This window comes from Dasypus novemcinctus, chromosome 18 (genome assembly GCF_030445035.2).
Source record: "Dasypus novemcinctus isolate mDasNov1 chromosome 18, mDasNov1.1.hap2, whole genome shotgun sequence".
Lineage (NCBI taxonomy): Eukaryota > Metazoa > Chordata > Mammalia > Cingulata > Dasypodidae > Dasypus > Dasypus novemcinctus.
Genome location: NC_080690.1, coordinates 78,081,930 through 78,103,689, shown reverse-complemented (window position 1 = coordinate 78,103,689; position 21,760 = coordinate 78,081,930). Strand labels below are relative to the sequence as shown.

At 42.3% G+C, this 21,760-nt stretch overlaps 1 protein-coding gene across 2 annotated transcripts; it reads left to right on the top strand.

Annotated features, from left to right (window-relative positions):
• The first annotated feature begins 9,937 nt into the window (after nucleotides 1-9,937).
• On the top strand, nucleotides 9,938-21,230 carry LOC101417690 (V-set and transmembrane domain-containing protein 1-like). Of its 2 annotated transcripts, XM_004457691.4 has the most exons (11): nucleotides 9,938-10,111; nucleotides 13,581-13,616; nucleotides 13,747-14,037; nucleotides 15,828-15,866; nucleotides 17,487-17,537; nucleotides 17,917-17,964; nucleotides 18,331-18,414; nucleotides 18,523-18,550; nucleotides 18,981-19,018; nucleotides 19,406-19,443; nucleotides 20,938-21,230. In XM_004457691.4, exons 1-11 carry the CDS (start codon nucleotides 10,078-10,080, stop codon nucleotides 21,079-21,081), a joined length of 831 nt encoding a protein of 276 aa, XP_004457748.2. In that variant the 5' UTR covers nucleotides 9,938-10,077; the 3' UTR covers nucleotides 21,082-21,230. The 2 variants fall into 2 exon arrangements, with proteins under 2 accessions (XP_004457748.2, XP_023444302.1); XM_023588534.3 differs by lacking the exon at nucleotides 13,747-14,037.
• Nucleotides 21,231-21,760: the final 530 nt, after the last annotated feature.

Genomic DNA, 21,760 nt, shown 5'->3' with positions numbered 1-21,760 from the left:
ATATCTCTAACACAGTGGAGTGAAGCTGGCAATCTGCAAGGGCCAGAAGCCCAGATTTCACACCAAGATATGGAAATTAAACAGCACACTCTTAGAAAAACAGTGGGTCAAAGAGGAAATCTCAAAAGAAATTAATAACTACCATGAAACTCATGATAATGATAACACAACATACCAAAACTTATGGGATGCAGCAAAAGCAGTACTGAGAGAGAAATTTATAGCCATAAATTCATACATCAAAAAAGAAGAAAGAGCAAAAATTGAAGAAATAACTGCACATTTGGAGGAATTAGTTAAAAAAAACAACAAAGTAACCCCACAGGAAGAAGAAAGAAGGAAATAACAAAGATAAGAGCAGAACTAAATGATATAGAAAATAAGAAAGCACTTGAAAAATAAACAAGACCAAAAGCTGCTTCTTTGAGATCAATAAAATTGACAAACTCTTAGCGAGACTAACAAAGAAAAAAAGAGAGAAGATGCAAATACACAAAATAAGAAATGAGAAAGGAGATATCACCACTTACCCCACAGAAATAAAGACTGTCGTAAGAGGATACTTTGAAAAACTATATTCCAACAAAAATGACAATTCAGAGGAAGTGGACAAATTCCTAGAAACACAAAAGCAGCCTATGTTGATGAAAGAAGAAATTGATGATCTCAACAAACCAATCACAAGTAAAGAGATAGAACCAGTCATTGAAAACCTCCCAAATAAGAAGAGCGCAGGGCCAGACGGCTTCACAGGTGAATTCTACAAAACATTCCAGAAAGAACTAACACCAATCCTGTTGAAACTCTTCCAAAAAAATCAAAAGAGAAGGAACATTACCAAACTCCTTCTATGATGCCAACATTACCCTAGTACCAAAGCCAAACAAAGACACCACAAGAAAGGAAAATTACAGACCAATTTCTCTAATGAACCTAGACGCAAAAATCCTCAACAAAATACTTGCTAACCATATTCAACAACACATTAAGCGAATTATACATGATGACCAAGTGGCATTCATTCCGGGTATGCAAGGATGGTTCAACATAAGAAAATCAATCAATGTAATACACCATATAAACAGATTGAAGGAAAAAAAACACATGATTATATCTATAGATGCAGAAAAAGCATTTGACAAAATACAGCACCTTTTCTTGATAAAAGAAACACTCCAAAAGATTGGAATACAAGGAAATTTTTTGAACATGATAAAGAGTATATATGAAAAACCCACAGCCAACATTGTTTACAATGGTGAAATCCTAAAATCCTTCCCTCTAAGGTCAGGAACAAGACAAGGATGCCCACTCTCTCCCCTTCTATTTAACATTGTCTTAGAAGTACTTGCTCGAGCACTGAGGCAAGAACCAGATATAAAAGGCATTCAGATCGAAAAGGAAGAAGTCAAAATTTCATTATTTGCTGATGACATGATCCTATACATAGGAAACCCCGAGAGGTCTACAACAAAGCTTCTAGAACTCATAAATGAGTTTAGTGAAGTCGCAGGTTATAAGATCAGTGTGGAAAAATCAGTAACATTTCTATACACCAATAATGAGCAAGCTCAGGAGGAAATCAAGAAACAAATACCATTTACAATAGTCAATAAAAAAATCAAATACCTAGGAATAAATTTAACTAAAGATGTAAAAACCTTATACACAGAGAACTACACAACACTGTTCGAGGAAATCAAAGAAGACCTAAATAAATGGAAGAATAGTCCCTGTTCATGGATAGGAAGACTAAATATTATTAAGATGTCTATCCTACCACAACCCATCTACACATTCAATGCAATCCCAATAAAAATCAACACAGCATTCTTAATGAACTAGAAAAACTAACTATGAAATTTATTTGGAAAGGAAAGAGGCCCCGAATAGCCAAAGACATATTGAAAAAGAAAAATGAAATTGGAGGAATCACACTACTGGACTTCAAAACATACTACAAAGCTACAGTAGTGAAAACAGCATGGTATTGGCATAAGGAGAGACACATAGACCAATGGAACTGAATTGAGAGTTCTGATATAGATCCTCATATATATAGCCATATAATATTCGATAAAGCCACCAAACCCTCCCAACTGGGAGAGAATGGCCTATTCAACAAATGGTGCCTGGAGAACTGGATATCCAAATATCAAAGAATGAAAGAGGATTACCATCTCATACCTTATACAAAAATCAACTCAAGATGGATCAAAGACCTAAATATAAGAGCCAAGACCATAAAGATTTGTAAAGCAGTTTAGGGAAACATATACAAGACCTTGTAATAGGAAATGACTTCATGAACTTCACACCAAAAGCATAAGCAGCAAAAGAACAAACAGATAAATTGGACCTCCTCAAAATTAGAGCCTTCTGCACCTCAAAGGAGTTTGTCAAGAAAGTGGAAAGGGAGCCTACATAATGGGAGAAAATATTTGGTAACCGTATATTGGATAGGAGACTTATAACTTGCATATATAAAGAACCCCTATATCTTGAAAATAAAAAGATAAACAACCCATTTAAAAAATGGTCAAGAAGATTTAAACAGACACTTCTCCAAAGAAGAAATACAAATTACTAAAAAGCACATGAAAAAATGCTCCAAATCTCTAGCTATCAGGGAAATGCAAATCAAAACTACAATGAGATACCATCTTACTCCCATAAGATTGGCAGCTATGAAAAAAAAAACAGAAGACTACAAATGCTGGAGAGGATGTGGAGGAATGGGAACACTCATCCACTGCTGGTGGGAATGCAGAAGGATCCAACCATTCTGGAGGACAGTTTGGCGGTTTCCCAAAAACCTAGCCATCAATTTGCCATATGACCCAGCAATTCCACTGCTGGGTATATATCCAATAGATCTGAAAACAAGGACACAAACCGATATATGCACACCAATGTTCATAGCAGCATTGTTCACTATCACCAAAAGTTGGAATCCACCCAAATGCCCATTGACAGATGAATGGATAAATATGTGCTATATACATACAATGGAATACTACTCGGCTTTAAGAACAAATACACTACAAACACACGTGATAACATGGATGAATCTTGAGAACATTATGTTGAGTGAAGCAATCCAGGCATTGAAGGACAAATACTACATGACCTCAATGATATGAAATAAATAAACCAAGCTGCCTCAGAGAGCTAGAGACTGGATGATAGGTTTACAGGAAATTAGGAGGTAGAGGAAGGATGTAAGCTGACACCTACATGGGTGAAATCTATGATAAGCTGGAGCTAAGTATTTGTAAAAGAAAGGGATAAAATGGGCGCATAGGGTTACCTTTGGGTGAGGCTTTGCGGGCTTGAGGGGGGCTAGGGATGAAAGGGCTAGGGTAATATTGCCCAAGAAATTGGGGGGAGTGTGGGGCAACATACGTGCATAGGAGATTATCAGGTATTTGGTTGAGAGTATAATGCTGAGAAAACCTTTTCAAATGTATAATAAGGAAAGTTACCTGTTTAAGATGCTTAAAGGGGATAATCTGATTTAGGACAGGCTCCTAGGGAATATGTGAATGCTCATTTTGCCATAGTGGGTTATATCATTCGGTAGAGACACATACAATGAGAGTGAAGGTATACCCACATCCTGGGGAGGACTGATGCCATCAAATAGAGGGTACTGTGTCTCTCAGGAGAAATGGTGGCTCCCAGGGCATTGGGGCAGTTGAGCATGTCAAGCCCTCAACACTGTTGCAAGTATCTCTGAACATGGCTCTTCAAGCAATGAAGATTGACTGTCACTGCGGGCCTTAAGGAGAGGGGTAAATAGGAATTGAATAGATGGAACCAATGTAACTGTGTGGGCAATAGAAGTGTTTCACAAAAGTACCCAAGGATGGATATAAGATATGTAAAATTACACCAAAAATATATAGGGGCTGATAGGCTAAAATGTAAATCATAATGTAAAACATAAGATAACTAAAAATTTAGAAAATTGTATAGTCTAAAATATAAACCACAATGTAAACACAAATGTTACCTTGTTTGAAAGCTATTGTCTCAATATCTGTACAACAGTTTCAGTAAATATGGTACGAATATGTTAAAAGTTTATTGCTGTGGAAGGGAAAAGGTTTTATGTTGGATATGTGGGAGTACTGTATATTGTATATATGAATTACTATGATCTAAAACTCTTGTGAAGATAAGCTTAATAATTAGAAAAAAGAAAAGAAAAACATAGGATGTAGAATTTTTCCAAATTAATATGTATTCTATATCTAACCTTTAAACTCATCGCTATATTCCATTTTACTATTAAGGGAACCTGGCAATATATTGAGCTTCACTTTTCATGAACTTTTGGATCACAGAGAGGTTCAACAATGGCAGTGGAGGAATACTGGTGTGGGATGTTACTGACAGGGGACACATGGTTGGCAAGGAGTTCTACAGGGCATATATCCAGGTACATAAAAATGTTTGGATATTTTCATATTGGTTACAATTAAAAACAACAAATGAGGGAGTGCTGAGTTCCTAGCCAGGGGAGCTCTATCATAGTCCCTAAAGGAACAGAAACAATCCCCCAAGTGCAATGGCAAAGACCAAAAAAGAATGAAGGTCCAACAATGAGCCCCTGATACTAATGACTATGCTTGTGAGCCTGTGCACCTGAAATAAGAACAAGGCCTAGAGCAGCAGTGTGCCTAAGAGTTACTTCCTGAGAGCCTCCGTGTTGTTCAAATGTGGCCAGTCTCGAAGCCAAACTCAGCATGTACATGTGTTGCCTTCCCCCCAGCGTGGGACATGACTCCCAGGGATGAGACTCCCTGGCGCAGAGGGATCACTACCAAGTACCAGCTGATGATGTAACTAGAAAAGGACCTTGAATAAAAGGTTCAACTTGGACCAGCAGAATATCTCTGTCTACATATAATAACAGGAGCTAAAAATGCTTTTTGATCTAAATCAAGGGGGAAATGGAAAGGACAAATGAGTTTATGTGGCTATGAGTCAGTAAAAAAGAGTTGGGAGGTTATCAAAGGGTTTGCCCTTATGCATACCTGAGCAGAGTCCCAGAGACAGATAAAGTAGATACAACCCCAGGTATTGGTTCTTCTGAGTGCTACAGAGATCCACAAGTTTTATGGTCATGGCAGATGGAGTTCAGTGTCATGTCAGTTGACCCTTCTTTGGAGTTGGTGTTTCTGTGTGATGGAGCTGGACTCAGATGTGATCTCTTTTCACAAGCCTTTCCTGTTACTTTACCAGAATTGTAGTTGGTGCTGGGGTTTAATATATACCCAGGGGATCTGAATCTCTGGACTGACCATATGATAGCCAGGCCCTGAGCCTCAACAGACTTCAGCTCCTACACTCTGGTTTATTGGACTTACTCCACTCAGCTAACATGGAGTTGAAGAAGGTCAAACACCACACCATGGAGCCAAGAGTGCCTACAACTGAAAGCAGGAGGATTGCAGCCAGTATCCATGTGGAATCTAAGCCCCCTCTTGACATAGATGTGGAGTGGACACAACCAATCCAAGGTCCACAGGATGGAGGAATAGAATATGGATTAGTGTGGACTTACTGATATTCTATTCATGAACTATTGTGATTAGTAATCAAAGAGAATGTGGCATTGGTGTGGAGAAAGTGGTCATGGTGGCTGCTGAGTGTGGGAAATGGGAGGAAGAGATGAGATGTGGAGGTGTTTTCGGGACTTGGTGTTGTCCTGGGTGGTGCTGCAGGGACAATTACCAGACGTTGTATGTCCTCCCATTGCCCACTGGATGGAACGTGGGAGAGTGTGGGCTATGATGTGGACCATTGACCATGAGGTGCAGCAATGCTCAGAGATGTATTCACCAAATGCAATGAATGTGTCATGATGATGGAGGAGAATATTGCTATGGGGGGAGTAGTGGGGTGAGGGGGGTGGGGAGTATATGGGGACCTCGTATTTTTTTAATGTAATATTAAAAATGAATAAAGACAAAGAAAAAAGAAAAAAATCAGTTAGCATAATACACCACTTTAACAAATTGAAGGGGGAAAAACACATGATCATCTCAATCAATGCAGAAAAAGGATTCAACAAAATTCAGCATCCTTTCTTGATAAAAACATTTTGAAATATAGGAATGGGGGGAAGCAAATTTGGCTCAACTGACAGAGCATCCACCTACCACACGGGAGGTCCAGGGTTCAAACTCAGGACCTCCTGACCTGTGTGATGAGCTTGCCCATGCACAGTGCTGGTATGCACAAGGAGTGCCATGCCACGCTGGGGTGTCCCTCGTGTAGGGGAGCCACACACACAAGGAGTGCGCCCCTCAAGGAGAGCCGCCTGTATGAAAAAAGTGAAGCCTGCCCAGGGGTGTTGCCACACACACAGAGAGCTGATGCAGCAAGATGATGCCAAAAGGGACACAAATTCCTGGTGCCACTGCAAGAATGCAGGTGGACAAAGAAGAACACACAGTAAATGGACACAGAGATCAGATGGGGGTGGGGGAGGGAAATAAAGAAAGAAAGAAATATATTTTTTAAAAAAGATAAGAATAGGGAAACAGATGTAGCTCAACTGGTTGAGTCCCTGGATTCAATCCCTGGTACCCCCTAAAAACAAACAAGCCCAACTCTTATTGGGGAATAGATGTAACTCAGTGGTTGAGTGCCTGCTCCTCATGTACAAGGTCCTGCGTTCAATCCCCAGTATCTCATTAGCTATTAGGGAAATGCAAATCAAATCCACAATGAGCTGTCACCTCACACACACTAGAATGGCTATTATTAAAGAAATGGAAAATAACAAGCATTGATGATTATGCAAAGAAATAGGAACACTTGCACATTGTTGGTATGAAAGTAAAATGGTAAAGCCAGTGTGGAAAACAGTTTGGTGGTTCCTCTAAAACTGAAGCATAGAATTATCATGTTTTATCAATCCACTTCTTGATATATACCCAAAAAACTGAAAGCAGGGACTCAGACAGATATCTCTACACCAATGTTCATAGTGCATTGTTCACAATAGCCAACAGGTGGAACTAAGTCAAATGTTCATCAGCAGATAAAATGAATAAACAGAAATGGCATATACATAAAATGGAATATTACTCAACGTTAAAAGGAATGAAGTTCTAATACATGCCATTATGTGATTGAAACTTGACTAAATCATGTTGAAAGAATTAAGGCAGACACAAAGGGACAGATATTGCATAATTTCAGTTATTTGAAATAACTATAATATGCAAACTCATAGAGACAGGAAGTAAAGTACAGATCACCAGGTACAAGAGGGGATAAGGGGAAGAGAAAGTTAATGCATAATGGGTGCAGGGTTTCTCTTTGAGGTAACAGAAATTTCCAGTAATGGATGGTGGGGAAGGTAGCATACCTTGCGAATATGGTTAATCCCACTGAATGGTATGTATTAATCAGTGTTCTCCAGGGAAAATGACCATGGGGATTGGCAGACTGAACTCCACAGGGCAAGCTGCAAGTTGGAAACTTGCTGGTGAAGTTGAATTCCCCAGGAGATGCAGGCTGGCGGAAGTAGAGATAGAAATTCTTTCTTTCCTGACTTCTGAAATCCTCAGTTCTGGCATTAAGATCTCCAACTGACTGGATAAGGAGACTTCCCTCACTGCTGAGGGAAATCTCCTTTGTTAATTAGAGATGCAATAGGCTGTAGATGACTAATGATGTAGCTCCAACTATGAAATACCCTCACAGTAACAATCAGGCCAGTGCTTGCCTGACCAGACAACTGGGCACCATAACCTAGCCAAGTGGACACATGACATTAACCAACACAAGAATGTCTGAGAGTGACTGAGATGGGAAAGTTTATGTTGTATGTATGTTTCCGCAATTTAAAAAAAAGAGCAACTAAAAAGACAATGACAATTAAATGCAACACATAATCCTGAACTGGATCTAATAATGGAGGAGAAAAGTCTCAAAAGGACATCACTGAGACATGTGAAGACACTGGCATGTAGACTGTAAGCTGTATATAAAAGTTAGAGTTCTTGAACTTTATAACTATAATTAAGGCAATTACATAAGTGACTATCCTTTTTCTTAGGAAATGTACAAGGAACATGATACATACAACCTACTCCTCAAATGTTTAGAAAATAGGTGATAGATGAATGAATTGATAGAATGATGTGGCAAATGTGGCAAAATGTTAAAATTGTGGGGGTGAGTATGTGGGAGTTTGTTTATGGACTTTATACTATTTTGCAACTGTTCCATGAGTGTGCAAGTATTTTGAAATAAAAAGTTTAAGAAAGTTTTAATTTTAAGTACATATCAAATGATAAAATTAACATAAAGGTCAACAATTTTGGAAAATAAAAAAACAAGCAAAAGGAAAAATATAGATGACGATCCAACTATCTACAAAATGATATTTTTAAAATACCTGGTTTTTCCGTTTACAAGCCAGGTCTGCTCCCTATCCTGGATCCTCGGTCTCTGCTGGAGCAAGGCTCTCTGAGCTCTTATGGAGAATCTCCTTTCACCAAAGTATGAATGAAGAGATTCGAGAGGCTGGTTTACATCACATCTCCACAGCAAACAACTTGCAGATCTATAACAGACATTTCCTTCCTTCAAATTCTTTTTCTTCCTTGTTGCCCACAGGGATTCTTTTTTCTCACCCTTTCTTTACAGTGTTGTCTCATCTCCCGGATTCCCTCTCCCTTCCAATGCCCCTACAGTTTCTCATCTCCTTTTTTCTTAACATCTTTGTTGAGATATAATTCACATTAGATAAAAATCATCCCCTTTCCCCCACACTTTCCCTCTTCTCCCTCCCTAGTCCCAGATAGCATCTAATCCACTTTCTATCTCTGAGAGTTTGTTATTTCTAGTCATCTCATATAAGTGATATCATATTTTATCTGTCCTTATGTGCCCTGCTTATTTCACTGAGTATAATGTTTTCAGGGCTTTTCCATGTTGCCTCATCTCTTTATTCTCAGCTTTGTCCCAGCTCCCATCATTAAACATCCCTTTGGGGATGCAGAGAACTAGGTACCCTCCTACATCGTTGGTGGGAAAGCAACATGGTGCAGCCACTGTGGAAAGCAGTTTGCAGGCTCCTCAGAAAGTTAAGCATAGAATTGCCATATGACCCGGCAATTCCACTCCTAGGTATATACTCAAAAGAACTGAGAGCAGGGACACAGGTGGGTACCTGTACACCAGTGTTCATAGCGGCATCACTCGCAATTGCCAAAGATGGAAGCAACCCAAGTGTCCACCAGCAAAATGGATAAACAAAATATGGAATATCTATACCATAGAATATGACTCAGCCCGAAAAAGAACCAAAGGGCTGGAACATGCGCCAACATGGATGAACCTTAAAGACATCATGTTGAATGAAACGATCCAGACACAAAAGGACAGGATGATTTCTCTTAAATGAAATATTTAGAATACTCAAATTCATGGAGCCAGAAAGCAGAATAAGGATTACCAGGGTTAGGGGAGAGGGGAGTAATTGCTAAATGAGTATGCGTTTAGGTTTGGGAGGATGAAAATAGTCTGGAAATCGTGTGGAAAGCTATACAGTATTGTCAATGTACTTAATGTCAAAGAATTGTTCCCTTAAAAACAAAACAAAACAGAGCATCCCCTCAGGCACCCCCCAGAGGTGATGCTCCCACTCACAGCTGTTGACCAGAGGCCTGGATGTAAGAGGAATGTAGTTGTTATTCTGGATAACCTATGCTAGAAGTGGGAAAGGACAATGTTTATTGAGATTGGACCTGCAATTTCTCACTTATTTGCTCTGATTCCTACATGCCTTAGAGTTGGATGAGCTGAACTCTATATTATATGAGGACTTCATTCGTAAAGCCGAAGGGAAGTGGCTTGACAGGGTGTGGCAATAACCTTCATTTCCTGATTGTGACTATGAGACGGGAACTGTACGTCTAGATAAGTACAGAGAATTAGAAACCCAGAGCCAAGCACTTATTGTGTATCCTGGAGTTGGGGGGAATATTTTGATTGAGCATAAACAGCAAAACTGTAAGAGGGAACTTGGAAGAGGCTGGAGGGCTGGCCATGAGACCCCAGTTCCTGTCCCTGCTCTGCTTTGGTAAGTGTCTGGGGAATGAAGGGCCATCGGTGGTGGGTTGAGCCACGGAGCAGCCGGAGTTGGTGAGATCCATGAGGTGGATAATGGGTCAGATATGCGAGTAATAGTAATAGAGACCTCCATGTCCTGGATCCACACCATGTGCCTGGAATGGAGTGGGTGCTTTATACGCATTCTTTCCTATTCACCTGTTTTCCAAGATGCAGTCATTCTTGAACTTCGCAGTGACTTTTTGCCATATGTATGACACCCGTATTCTTATTTTTCTTCGTGATATTTTTCTTCACATTGACTCAGGTTTTTATATTTTTTAGTACTTAACCCTATTTTTCAAATAGGTCTACAAAACGATTCTACCAATGGAAAACAGATATCACACACCAAAAAAGAAAACCTGAATACAGCCAGTGGGAGATAAAACAATAAATTAAGTTCTAACAAGGTGTTGTTGTCTCCCTGTAGATGCTGAGTCACACTTCTCCCCAGACTTGTTCTAAGAGATATGAGTGGATGTTAGCAGTGGATTGGAGCCCAGCCATGCAATTCTTAAATGTATTTAGGACTGGGAAAGAACTGAGAAGAGAGTAACTTTCTCCCACAGATTCAATGTTACTTAATCCCATGTGATTGTACGACCTAGTCATTTCGCATCCCTTAGAAAGTTTCTGCAAAACAGTGCTCAGCCTCTGTATCGCACACATGCAAGGAATCTGAGATTGACAGCTGAGGGCGTGTGCCAAGCCCAGTTAGCAGGAAGCAGAGGAGAGTAATTCAAATTCTGGTCTGCACAGTTACAAAGACCACAATTTTTCACGGAACCAGACTAGGAAATTAAAATGACCATAATTTCAGGGGTTTTGGGTGGGAATGTTTTGAGGGTGAATGAAGGGAGACACAGTTGGGAAAACCTTGAGAAGGTAAATGATCTCCAGTGATCTGACGGGTGTTGACCAATTTTCTATGTAAAGGGCCAGTCAGGTAAACTTTGTGGGCCAGATGTTACCTGTTGCAGCTACTGACTCTGCCATCACAGCCCGAAAGAAGCCATGGGCAATTCATAAACAAAGGAGTATAACTGTGTTCCAAAAATCTCTATTTACCAGAATAGTTGGAGGGCCGCATTTGGCCCAATGGCTGTACTTTGGGTTCCCTGGGTTGAGGTGAAGGGTTGAGGTATGAACAGGAATTTAAAAATTCCAGAGGCCCTTGCCTGGCATTGTTGGAGTCATGGAAACTCCTGTCCTTGGGTGTGTCTCTCTGGTTCTAAGATCATGGTTTATAGGATATTGTGACAATTTGAATTTTGTGAATCCCAGAACAGGCTATGCTCTTGAATAATGCATTCGTGTGGCTGGGGTCCTTTGATTTCATTAGATTCAGTTACGGGGCCTCTGATTAGCTCACTTGATTGGATTGCTTTAGGGCATCAGTGAGGCATAACCCAAGTTGGTTCTCTACTTTCTTGCTGGGTCTTATATAAACGGAGAACACCCACAGAGAGAAGAGACACAGAGAAAGGGAGCGCTGCCATTTTGACCCTGCCATGGGCAAGAAAAGACTCCAGGTTCACCCACAGATGCAGAAAGTCAGAGAAGCCCCTAGAGGCTCAAGGAATCAAGACCAAGAGAGAGATGCCTGAGCACCTACAGTCGAGACCTTGGAGAAAGTGGAGCAGCAAAGCTGAGATTGGAGGACCAGAAAGAGATAAGCTATATACCTGATTGTCCACAGCTGAGCTCAAGGAGACAGTGAGTCCAGACGGGAAGCCAGGGACCTAGGTAGAGATCGGATGCCATCTTGCCTTACCATGTGAAAGGATGCCAGGATCACCAGTAATCAACCTTGGTGGAAAAGCATCTCTGTTGGTGCCTCGATTTGGACATTTCACAGCGTTGGACCTGTAAGATTTTCTCCTAATAAAATTCTCATTATAAAATCCAACACATTTCTGGTATATTGCATTAGAAGCCCTGTAGCAAACTAAAACAGATATATATATGGGGATATATAGCTCTTCCCTTTACCCTCAGTTGATGTGGATGCTTATGGAGGTATGTTGCAACAGATGGGGAACAGGAATTTGAGAAATCATTGTTATTTCCAGAGCTTCAGAAATCTTTGTAAATGACTCTCTTTGTGTAAAGCTCAAACCGAAACAATCAACAAATGTTTATCAAACATATGCCAAAATCTAGGACCTATTCTAAGCAAGGTGGATCTGTCAGTAAACACAGAGTTTCTCCTCAAGGAGTTTACATTCTAGTGACTCTAGACTTGTTATGAACCCAAGATCATCAGAAATAATGGTGTCCATAAAATCTAATGGTTTTCTTTTCAGTCAAATTGTTTTCTGTCCTCTTTTATGTCTTTCCACAATCTAGGAGCCAAGACACTGGAGCAAGGGATGGGTCCAAATCTCAAACACTACTGAAATACTTAGGAGACACTCTGGGTCTACTTAGGGTGATAGATACCATCAGCAGTTCAGGTCAGTGTTCCTTGACTTCTTCTGAATCATAGAGGAAATCAAGACTGTATCACAGGATATATATAGTCAAAGAATAAGATGGACTAAGGTTGAGCAATGGAGAGAATTTAGTAGGCTCTGGGGAGAAATGGAAGGACTAGCAAAAAATCCTGGGGGCATTGTGAGGAAAACCTGGATAGTGAAGCAGAACAATGAGAAATGAGAGCTATGTGGCAGTTAAAATGGGCAGTATATGGGAACCTCTTATTTTTTTTAATGTAACATTAAAAATGAAAATAAAGAGACTGTAGAACCAAAATAATAATAATAATAATAATGGCCTTCCAAAGGTGTCTGCCCATGTTCTAAAACCTGGAACCTGAAGATATGTTCCTAACATGGCAAAGGGAACATAAGGAATTGCTGTTGGAATTGAGGTTGCTAATTAGCTGACCAGAAGATAAGGAGATTATCCTATACTATCCAAATTGGCCCAATATGGTCTCAAAAGTCCTTAGAAGTGGAAAATAGAGATAGAAGGCCATTGTGATGTAATGTGAGAAGGACGCAACAACAGTTTTTGGCTTTGAAGATGGAAGGAAGTCATGAGCCGAGGAATTCAGGTGGCTTATAGAAACAGAAAGTGTGAAAGGAAATGGAATCTACCATAGAGCTGATAGGAAGGCATGCTGTCTTGCCAACACTGTGATTTCAGTACAAGGAAACTCATTTTGGACTTCTGACTTTCAGAACTGTAGGACAATATATTTGTTTTTCTTTAGCTCACTAAGTTTGTGGTATTTTGTTATAGCAGTAATAGGAAACTAATAGAAGCTGAAAGCAGATGCTGATGCCAAAAAGGTTACTGGGAAGGAGATGGGACTGCTGTTCAGTAAGAAAATGAGAGGTTTGTTCTCAGCAAAGGACACTGGGGTTGTCCCTTGGAGATCAGGGCAGGGAGATGATGTGGGCACTTATATCTCATTGAGAATTCTTTTACAGGGCTGTGTGTTGGCCAAGGTGACACAAGAGGAGAAGGTGAGTGTTTACATAGCTAAGCCCTCCTTGATCCTTCATCCCACATTCACCACTTTCCCTTCTTTCAGTGGGCTTCCCAGGACCAAGGCGAATGAGTCAAAATTTTTCGTGGGCTCTCCTTCTCTTCCAGTATCACTTCCCAAGCCCCTCCTCAGCGCCTGGCCCAGCTCGGTGGTCCCTCTCAAGAGTCATGTGATTCTGCGATGCTACACTAACAAAAGTGATGTAAACTTTGCTCTCAAAAAGGATGGGAAACCTTTGGACCATTTGCATTCACTGAATTCTACAGAAAGCCTGGCTGAATTTAACCTCACTAAACTGCAGCAAAGTGATGCTGGGGAGTACACCTGTGAAAACTACATGAAAGCGTCTCCCTACTCAAGTTCCCAGCCCAGTGAACCCCTTCGACTTGTGGTTACCGGTGAGGAGGAGATGCTTTAGGATGACAGATGGTCTTCCTTGGGATAGGGGATAAGGGAAGGAGCAGAAAAAGAGAAAAGGAGTCTCATCTGCATGGCAGTTGGGGTGGGGGATGGAGAAAGACAGGAAGAGCTTTTGAATAATTTGATTTACTCCATGGCTCATGCGAGGGAAATTCCTGGCTCTGGGCAGGAGAGGGTGAGCTCGGACATCTCTAATTCACCCCATGCTATGAGAACACCCTTCCAGGAGGCTTCCCCTTTTATCTTGGATCATTCATTCTCTTACAGGATCTTTACCCATACCCTCCCTCAGAGCCCGTTCTAGTAATAAGGTGGCTGTTGGAAGAGACGTGACTCTGCAGGGCATGAAGCCAGGCAATAAGAAGGAATCCGTAACATTCTCTCTTCTGAAGGCAGGAAATTCACCACCCATACAATGCCAGAGATCAGAAAGCAGCAGGGTGGAGTTCCTCCTTCAGTCCGTAACTATCAGGGCCACTGGGAACTACAGCTGTGTGTACTACCAGAAAAATGCTCCTTTCTTGGCCTCAGTCCCCAGCGATAAGCTTGAGATCTTGGTGACAGGTAGGGCTTTGCCATCATGAGGACTACAGCACAGTTATAATAATAGATAATGTAATATAAAAACTATATTAATATAAAATATAATATAATGTAATGTAATCTTTGAAGACCCTATACACAAAAGGGTCTTGAGGGAGTGTCTGATCATCAAGGTTCTGGAGTTTAAAAATCACACGGGGAAGCCAGAATTAGACCAGCAGCCTGTGGAGTAGTGATGAGGCTTTTCTGATAGAAGAGGGCATGTTAGTGGGGGAGAAACAGGTACCAGGAGACTGGGTAGGTTGTTCCCACCTCAGAAGACCAGACGTGCTCCAAGGGGAGCAGGCTTGGGTTATTTGTAGTACCTGACACAGACCAGAAAAAGAAAGTACAGCTGGGAAGCCCTTTCTCATCTCCTGGATGGGGCCCCATTTTTATAGACTAAAGTGTGAACAGCGCCCATTGGAGTTGTGCAGAAGGAGGCAAGCACAAGGGGGCAGGGAAGCGGTGAGGGTAGCAAAAGCCCAGGGATTGCCTTTCCTTGATAGCCCCGGAGACTTCTGGAGGGAATGGTGTTTGCTGTTTGATCAGACTCTATCATTTTCACTCTCTTAGTTTACCAGGGCTACTATGGCAAACACCACACAACATGTTGGCTTAGATAATGGGAATTGATTGTCTCACTGTTTTGGAGGCTAGAAGTCCAAAATCAGGGTCTCTATTGGGAAGGCCACATGGCTTTCAAGAGCTGAGTTCCACAACTCACAAATTCCACTCCTGGAGAGGGACTGACCCTCTTTCATAGGGTCAGTTTTGTTTTTTTTTAAATCATTGGGAAGGACAGATTGATCCCACTGAATTCAACCTCTGGGTCAATCACTGGCAACCCTGGCTCAGGGTCATGCAAGCAAAACTCAGCTCCAACCGTGGTGACTTGAAGGTAAAGGGAGAATGAGCAGCTCCAGAGGAGAGCAGTGCTATTCTCAGACAAGGGAGAGGTATGTTCATCAGACAGAAATGTCTGCTATAGAATTAAAGATCATGACACAGGAGAAAACATCCAAGAGACTGATGCTGATGTGGAGAGCACAGGGCATATGGTAAAGGAGATACTTTCTCTCTACCCACGCTGGGGTCATGGAGCCCAGGGGTGAAGCAGGAAGTGTATGTGCCAAGGAAGATGTTTCCCACGTCTATGACTCATTTACTCCATTTTGCTTTCTAGATCCATGTGAAGGATGCCCAATATCCCCTTCAGAGGAAGGTAAGACAACTGGAAAGAAAGAAAAGAACATTCAGGCAGCCATAACCATTTGTCCGGAAATGAGCACCCACCACTTGTGGGGTTCAAGCAAAGAGAACTGTGAATGGCTCTCATTTTGCAAATGATTATAACTGGATTTTAGTGGTACCCAGTCTCTAATAACCTCTTTTCCTACTCAAAGTTAGAACTACTGGTGATACACAAAAGAATGAAAGACTTGGAAATGAGATTATTAGCTTTATTCTTGATAGAGCTGTTGGAAAACATGGCTTGGAGATATAAGGGGTCATAAGTTTGGCCAAGGCGGGTGGCAGTAATCCTGAGAGAAGAAAAGGAAAGATAAGTAACAGACCTTACTCTCATCCCTTATTTTCCTTAGACTGTTGGTTCTCAACTTGGACGATATTTCCTCTCATTGACATTTGTCAATGCCTGGAAATGCTTTTGGTTGTCACGACAAGGGGGGATGTCCCAGGCTCTGGTGGGGAGGGACCAGGGATTCTGCTCAACATCCAGCAATGCACAGGTCGCCCCCACCCCAACAAGAATTATCCAGCCTGAAATGTCAATAGTGCCAGGTCAGTAGTGCTCTTGGCCCATTATCTGCTTCCAGTTAGATGCCTGAGTTCTCAGCAGGGGTTTTAAAGGGGAAGACCATAATCTACCCCCAATTTCCAAAGCCTCCGGCTACTTAAAACATATTCCCAAACCAGTAGCCATTTGAGATAGATTTCATAATAAAACTAGATATTAATACCTAACTTGGCATTACCAGGCTTCCTTTAAGATCACTTTTTTTTCCCTTTCCTTTATTCCCAAATTCAATTTGTCTCCATTTTCCCAGTCTACCATGGGAATCTGATCATTAGTGAGGCTTCTTCACAACTTCTGAATTTGGAAAAAGTCAATGTGGGCTCTGGTTAGGCAGAATGCAGCTGGCTGGGAGGGCTGCGCCGAGAGAAGGAAGTGGTAATAAATTGCAGCTAATTTCCTGATTGTGACTATGAGATGGAAAATAAGATTAATATTACTGACAAGTGAAGAGCAGAAAGCAATACCATAAAGGTGATGAAAGGGGCTTCAGAGTGTGAAAAGTGTACTTTTTCTGCTGTTATAACCTCCAAGAGGCTGCGCCAACACAACTGTGCGTGGTGAAGTATTGAGCTTAATGGTTCAGGACTGACTCTGAAGCTTGACTCGCTCCCAACCCCTGCCTCTGCTACCCGGAGCTGTGTGAGAATGAGCAAGTCACATCACCGCTTGGTGGTTTCATTTCCTAATTTGCTAAAAGCAAAACAAAAACAAGGCCCTCTCCCCAAAATAAACAACAAACTCTTGCTCTATCCTGACCTCTGTGTGCAATAAGGATTTTGAAGCATCTGCATGACTAGATGAGTAAAAGCTGAATACATGTTAATCTGGGTCATTATTATCATGTGCCTGAAAATACTAGAGAAAATGGCCAGTGTACTCCATTTCTTCTGGGAAGCATGACCATATCTTAAGTAAGAAAATTCTATTGTCCACCCCACATGGGAATCTTGGGGTCCTCGAGTAGGATCATAATATTTTTTTGCACTCTTTTCTCTGTGTCTCATTTTATTTTGTTCTGTTTTATAGGGAGAATCAACAGTCAGAAAACGTCTTCTCCTCCAACAAGTATAAGAATTTGTAAGAATTTCCTTTCTTCTGAGAAATGTGAAAAATACCCCGAAGTAGAAGTATTATTAAAATGTCATGCATCTAACACCCAAAATGTTAATTATAACATTTAATCATATTTGCTCCAAGTTGTTTTCTTTCTGCAAAGATAGATAAAATAACAATCCTTCTTTCCTTCCAACACAAGCCCCACTTTTTTTTTTTTCCTTCTCCTCAGTAGAAACTCCTGTACTGATATTGGTGTAGTTTTGTGCATGTTTTTATACTTTTACAATCAAATTATGCCTTTTTAAGAAATCTATAGGATTTTTAAAGTTATACATAGATGGTATAATATTGTGATTGTTCTCCAACTTGATATATTTTACTCACACAATTTGTCCTCTAGATGAAACCGAAGGGACACAGGTTCCCCACACAGCAGGAACAAGTCTAGGTAAGGAGGGCTTCCTTTGAAGCAGTAGGGTCTCATCACTGGACAGTTCCAAGGGGGTTGTCTATGTGCTGTTGATGCCTGAAGGTTGTGGTAAAAACCAGGTCTTCAGAAGTGGGTAGATTAGAGGCACTGCTCCATCTGCTCACTAGGCAGGGGACTGGACATCTTCCTTCAGCTCCCTGAACCTCAGCTTCCTCGCCTGTAAAGTGGGCGTCACTCTAGCTCTCCTCCAGGACTCTCCTAAGGGTGGGAAAATGTAGCGAGGCACCCAGTGCCTAATGGGAACAGCCCACGGCAGCCATCTTTGGGCATCAGCACATGTCTCCGGAAACCAACTGGCCCTCTTTCCCGCTCTCCTCCCACCAGGGCTCACTGGAATCATCCTTATTGTCATCTTCTCCTTAGTCGTCCTCCTTTCAGCCTTCTTCATCTACAAATGCACCCCGTGTGGTGAGTCCCAGGGAACAGGGCTAAACCGTTTGAGAAAACGGGAGAAGTAGAACACGGGGGCTAATCCCGTGAGTTAATTCTTTCCTCTGTTTTTCTTTTTATCCCCAGGGGCAGCTCCTGACAGGATGACCAGAAGGTAGAGATACTCAGAGAATCTTATCCACCAGTACTTAACTCTTCCTCCATCATATGCTTGACAACCCAAGACCTTCGTTCTTACCTCAACCTTTTCTATGCGCAGACCAGCTCCAACAGCCACCTTAGGTTCCTCTCTCCCTAGTCCAAATTCTTACTCAAATCCTCCACTCCTCATTCCATTTTCTCTCCTTGGATTCTTTCTTCATGGTCCACATTATGCCAACCACCACCTCCTCCTCAGCTCTAGAATTTCCTGAGCCTCTGAACTATGTAAGGACCCTAGTATGGTAGTTGTGAGCTGGGAGCAGGTGGAGAGACTGGCATATGGTGGCTTGTGCTGTGACCTTGTTTTGCACCCCGTTCTGACCTGCCCCCCATAGTCTTGGTTTACTTATCTTTACAGTGCTTCATTCTGTTTCTAATCTCAGCTCCCGGTCCTCCAAGGTACATGAGGAAGTGATGACAGGTAAGCAACCTGGTCCTTGGTGGTGGAGGTACCTGTGTGTGTGCATGTTTGTGTGTGTTTGGTGACTTTCCACCTGAATCCATGCAAGCCTATATGTATGTGGTGTGCATGCATGTGGATGTATGTGTATTTTTAAGCATGCTTGCATATTTTAGGCATGTGTGCATGAGTGTTTGCGTGTGTGAGCATGCATGTGCCTTGTGCATGTGTGTAGGAGTGTGTGCATGCACGCGTGTGTGTGGATAATGAGTGTGCATGTGCGTGGGTGCATACGTGAGGTAGTGTGTATGTGTGTGTAGGTGTGTCAGCTGGTGTGTGTGTGTGTGTTTGTGTAGAGCTGAGCCCTGGAGCCTAGGGATGGAGCAATGACATTCTTCTCCCTCCCAGATGCGTCCACAGAGATGAAGAGGGACCCACCTGCCTTGGTGAGTTTCCTCTTTGGTGTCTCCTCCTCAGCCCCTCCCTCATCCTGTGCTTCCCGTCACCCGACCTCCAGTCTTGCCAGTGGTCTGTGCCTCTGCTCTCACCCACCCCCAGCCTTTCCTCTACATTCCAGGAGACAGGGCCTGGGCTCCTCTGTGCCTTTCCTGACTATGGGACCATCAGCCCATGTCTTCTCCCACCTGATGCATCTCCATGGGTCAGGTGGAACGCCACTCTACTCTTAGGGTTAATGGAAGGTTTGGTGAGCTACCAGCCACAGTGGCCAGGTATGCAAAAAAAAAAAAAAAAAAACCTTCGGTAGCTTGCAGGTAATGCTATTATAATTATCTGTGTGACCCTGAGCAGGTGACTTTCCTCTCTGAGCTGTTTCTTCAGCTGAACAATGGGCCTAATCTACCCTATGTCTGGTGAGATATGGTGCAATTCCTCGGTATAGCACTTGGTGCAATGTACACCACAGAGCAGGTCCTCCATGTGTTAGCGGCAGCAGCTGCTAATGGTAACTCTTAGTGTTATTTTGGTGGCCGTTTCATGTTAGTTATATCTCGCTGCAGAGTAGATGACCACAAAGCTTAGAAGCTGAAAGCAACGCCCATCTTGTCTGTGGGTCAGGAAGCTGGTGTCTGGTTCTGGGTATCTGAAAGATCTGATCCAAGTGTCAGCCAGAACTAGCATCCCCTGAAGGCTCACGTGGGGCAGGGTCTGCTTCCACATTTGCTCTAGCGGTGGACGGCATATTCAGATCCTCGTGGGCTGGTCCTCTCTTCCTTGCTGGCTGCTCAGCAGGGCTGCCTTCGGCCCCTTACCATGTGGCCCTCTCCAGTGCACAGCACACTCAACAGTGAGTATCTGAGCAAGCAGGCTGCTGGGTTGGCCTAACTACAGGAATTCATTGGCTCACCCTTTTGAAGGCTGGAAGTCCAAAATCCAGGTTTTGGCAGCGTTTGCTTTCTCTCCCATCCACAGCCTTCCAGCAGTGGCTGCCACCATCCTCGGTGTTCCTTGGCTTGGCTCTCTGCCCCATCACCTGCAATCCCTCTCTCCTTGTGTCTGCCCTTCCAATTATCACTGACTTTCGCTTCTCTCTGCGGCCTTCTCTGAGTCCTGGCTTCTGGTGATATGGATTAAGACACACCTTAACTGAAAATAATGCCTTCAAAAGGTCCTCTTCACTAATGTGTCCACATGCACAGGAATGTGCTTGAAGAACCTGCATTTTCCGGGTACATAATTCCAGGAAGATGGAAGTCACGGTGCTTTATAACCTAATCCTGGCAGTGACGTCCTGAACCCTTGGCTGTGTTCTGTTCGATAGACGCAGGTTCCTAGTTCAGCTAATGCTCCAAGTGGGGAATGTCCTGGGCCGTGAAAATCAGGAGCCTCGAGAGCCGCCCTAGAAGGCTGCTTAGCACACTGTGATCAGGACTGCTAAACCTTCACAATCAAACGCTCCTCCTTTCCTTGCTTACCTGCAGGCTGAAGAATCTCAGGCCCCAAAAGCTGCAGAACCGGATGGGGTCGACTATGTTGAGCTGGACCCTGGAGCCCTAAGCCAGGGCCCTCCAGGCTTTAAGGAGCAGCCTCTTGAGGACTCTGAGTATTCGGCAGTGAAGGCATAGCCAGGAGAGGACCCGGGGCCCTGGAAGGAAGAACGTCCCCCAGGGCGGTGGGGTGGGGCAAGACCCCTCCATGCACAGGGCGATGACTTTCCCGAAAAAGCCAATAAAGACTTGCTTCCTTCTGTTAAAAAATGTTTATTTCATAAATAGTGATATCATGACACAGAGTCAAACACTCAGATTTTAATTGTGCATCTTAACCAGTGGCATTATATATATATATGTGTGTGTGTATATATATATATATATCTCCTTTGGTGTAATCACCACCTAAACCAACATAGTGAGCAATTTCAGCTCTATATGGTCACTTCCCTGAGATGATTGCTTTTTTCTGACTTATCACCATGAATGAGTTTTGCCTATTCCTCAACTCCATAAAAATGTCATTATACAGGGTATACTCTTGTGCCTGCCATCTTTCACTCCACATGTTTCTGAGATTTATCCATCATGTTGCATGTATCAGAATTTTGTTCTCTTTTTATTACTGAGTATCATTCCATTGTAAATTATGCCAGTTTTTATCTATTCTCCCAATTCTTGACATCTGAGATGTTTTAAGTTTTGGACATTCATGGGTAAAGTGGCCATGAACATTCTTTTAGATGTCATTTCATGCACATTTGCAATTGCCACATCTGGCTTTATAAATAGGAGTGGAAATGCTCGGTCAAAG